The 2,414-nt window shown below is 41.0% G+C and overlaps 1 protein-coding gene across 1 annotated transcript; it reads left to right on the forward strand.

Moving 5' to 3' along the window:
* Positions 1–312: 312 nt before the first annotated feature.
* On the forward strand, positions 313–972 carry LOC113188411 (UPF0690 protein C1orf52-like). Its single transcript, XM_026396710.1, has 2 exons — positions 313–441; positions 529–972. The coding sequence occupies exons 1-2, from the start codon at positions 313–315 to the stop codon at positions 970–972; spliced, it is 573 nt and encodes a 190-aa protein (XP_026252495.1).
* Positions 973–2,414: the final 1,442 nt, after the last annotated feature.

Raw genomic sequence — 2,414 nt, forward strand, 5'->3', positions numbered from 1 at the left:
ACTTGTCATTGATGTTTTCAATGTGCATTCTCCCAACTTTCAATATCCCTCTATTCTTTTCCATGTTAAGGTCTGTACAAATGTTCTTCAGGCCTCGAGTGAGTCATGTAGCTCTGTCAATTCATCAAAAATCCATTATAGGAGGCTGGGATTGTGGCTCAGTGGTAGAGCACTCGCCTAGCACGGGTGGACCTGGTTCGATTCTCAGCACCCCATAAAAATAAAGGCGTTGTGTTGAGTCCATCTAAAAAAAAAAAAAAAAAAATTCTCTCTCTCTCCCTTAAAAAAATTCATTATAGGTGCACAGCCACCATGGCAGCCGAGAAGAATGATCCTCCGAGCTATTTTGCAGAGTACAGGAGCAGCAGCTCGGACTCCTCCAGCGAGGATAACAGCAAGCCGGAGGAAACAAGTCAGAAGGACCCGGATCTGGCCAAGTCGGTGGGCAAGGACCCGGATCTGGCCAAGTCGGTGGGCAAGGACCCGGATCTGGCCAAGTCGGTGGGCAAGGACCCGGATCTGGCCAAGTCGGTGGGCGGCTGTGGGAACAAGGCAGAGAATCAACTGCCCGAACCGGATGAGCTGTTCCGGAGCGTGACCTGCCCACCCTTTCTCTATAATCCGTTCAACAAGCAGATAGACTGGGAGAGGCACGTTGTCAAAGCACCTGAGGAGCCTCCAAAGGAATTCAAAATATGGAAGTCAAACTATGTGCCACCTCCAGAGACCTACACTACTGAGAAGAAACCTCTGCCTCCAGAGCTGGATATGGCAATGGAAGGGTTGAAAATATATGAGGACCATGGTGATGATGCCCCACAGAATGCTAAGAAAGCTAGGCTTCTACCAGAAGGGGAGGAGGCATTAGAATCAGATGATGAATCAGATGATGAATCAGATGATGAAGAAGATGAGCCTACTTCAAAAAAGCGCAAACTAGAACCAGGAGAACAAGCAAAGAAGAAAAAGTAAACAACCACAAGTGACAAGAATTTTTGGACTACTAAGCTTGTTGAAATGTGTCTTTGGGCAGATTAATTTGATGTTGTGGGTTATTATGATAAGACATCTCTGTGAAGGTTCATATGTTAATGAACTAATGAGTATTGCTTCAAGAACTTTCCACTGTAGAATTCATTTTTTTATTTAAAACTTGTATGTATTTAAAATTCAAATGGTGATCTGTGATTGTGAAATTAACAGTACTTGGAAGCATTCTTGATATCACATAATTGATGACATGCTTTGAGAGTTTTGTCACATATTGACATGGAAATGTTCTATGAACCTTTTATAAAGGAATATATTTTTAAAGTGGATATATTGTAATGTACTGTGAACTTGTAGGGTGCTTTTCATCAGTGTTTGTATAGTGTAAATAGATCATGGAAATAAAATTACTTATTCAATATTTTTAAAAAATCTATTATAGTGTGGGCATAGTATAATAGAAATAATAATATACTGGACTTGGTTCCTGGCTATAGCAGAGGTGGGCCGGTGTCTATTTCCACACTTGTGTGCTCCTCTTCTTGGGAAAGCAGTTAGACTTCATTTTTGAGGCTCTCTCACAGTTACATGTAGCCATGTCACCGAGTTCTAGCCAGCAGCATGTGAGGAAGAAATGATGGATCTATTGCTTCTAAGTCTGATGCTCAGAAACATGCCTGTGTGTCCATTTTTTTCCTTTCATAGGTACAAACTACATATAGATACATATAGATGGGGCCACAAGATGCCAGGCACTCAGATCTCTGAGTCACCTTAATGAATAGGTATTCCTGCATTGGATAATTCTAGAACCAAACAATAAATACCTATGTGTTAAGTTGCTGAGATTTTGGTGTCTGTTGGAATAGCTAGTGTTACATTAATGAACACCGTGTTTCACCAATAACTAATTAGTTGTCTTACTTCCTGTCAACCTATGGGCAAGTCACCTCTCAGCTTCTCTATTATCTCCTTTGTCAGAGGGAATAAGAAGATAGCATTCTTGGCTCCATTTTATAGATGAAAGGATTAAATAAGGTAACATTTTCAAAAAATACTTTGTAACAATAATACAAATAGAAGATGGTACTATTATTGGATTTTGCCCCTCCTAAGTAGCTAATAAAATGGTTTCCATTCAGGTCCCTTAGTTCCTGCCCTAAGTAATATTTTGTAATAAATATATGGCTGAGCTGGCTCTGGAGCACCTGTGCTACTCAGGCCATATAAATTGGGGCGAGGAGCACTTATATTTTGCTGACTTCCTCTGATATGTTTGTCTCAGGACTGTGCCTCAGTCAGGCTGTTGATGACTTCTTAGTCTTGGGTGATATCACAGAACTTGACCCCCTGCCCAACTAATTCTTATGATCATCTAAAGCCCAATCATAGGAGTGAAAACTCCAAGTTGCTCAAGCCTTTCC

This window comes from Urocitellus parryii, chromosome X (genome assembly GCF_045843805.1).
Source record: "Urocitellus parryii isolate mUroPar1 chromosome X, mUroPar1.hap1, whole genome shotgun sequence".
NCBI classification, from domain to species: domain Eukaryota; kingdom Metazoa; phylum Chordata; class Mammalia; order Rodentia; family Sciuridae; genus Urocitellus; species Urocitellus parryii.

Bases quoted from the DNA above. Each gene is read 5' to 3' on its own strand.
- LOC113188411 (XM_026396710.1), top strand. From the start codon at position 313: ATGGCAGCCGAGAAGAATGATCCTCCGAGCTATTTTGCAGAGTACAGG. The intron at 442-528 runs GTGGGCAAGGAC...GATCTGGCCAAG, and splicing joins ACCCGGATCTGGCCAAGTCG to TCGGTGGGCGGCTGTGGGAA.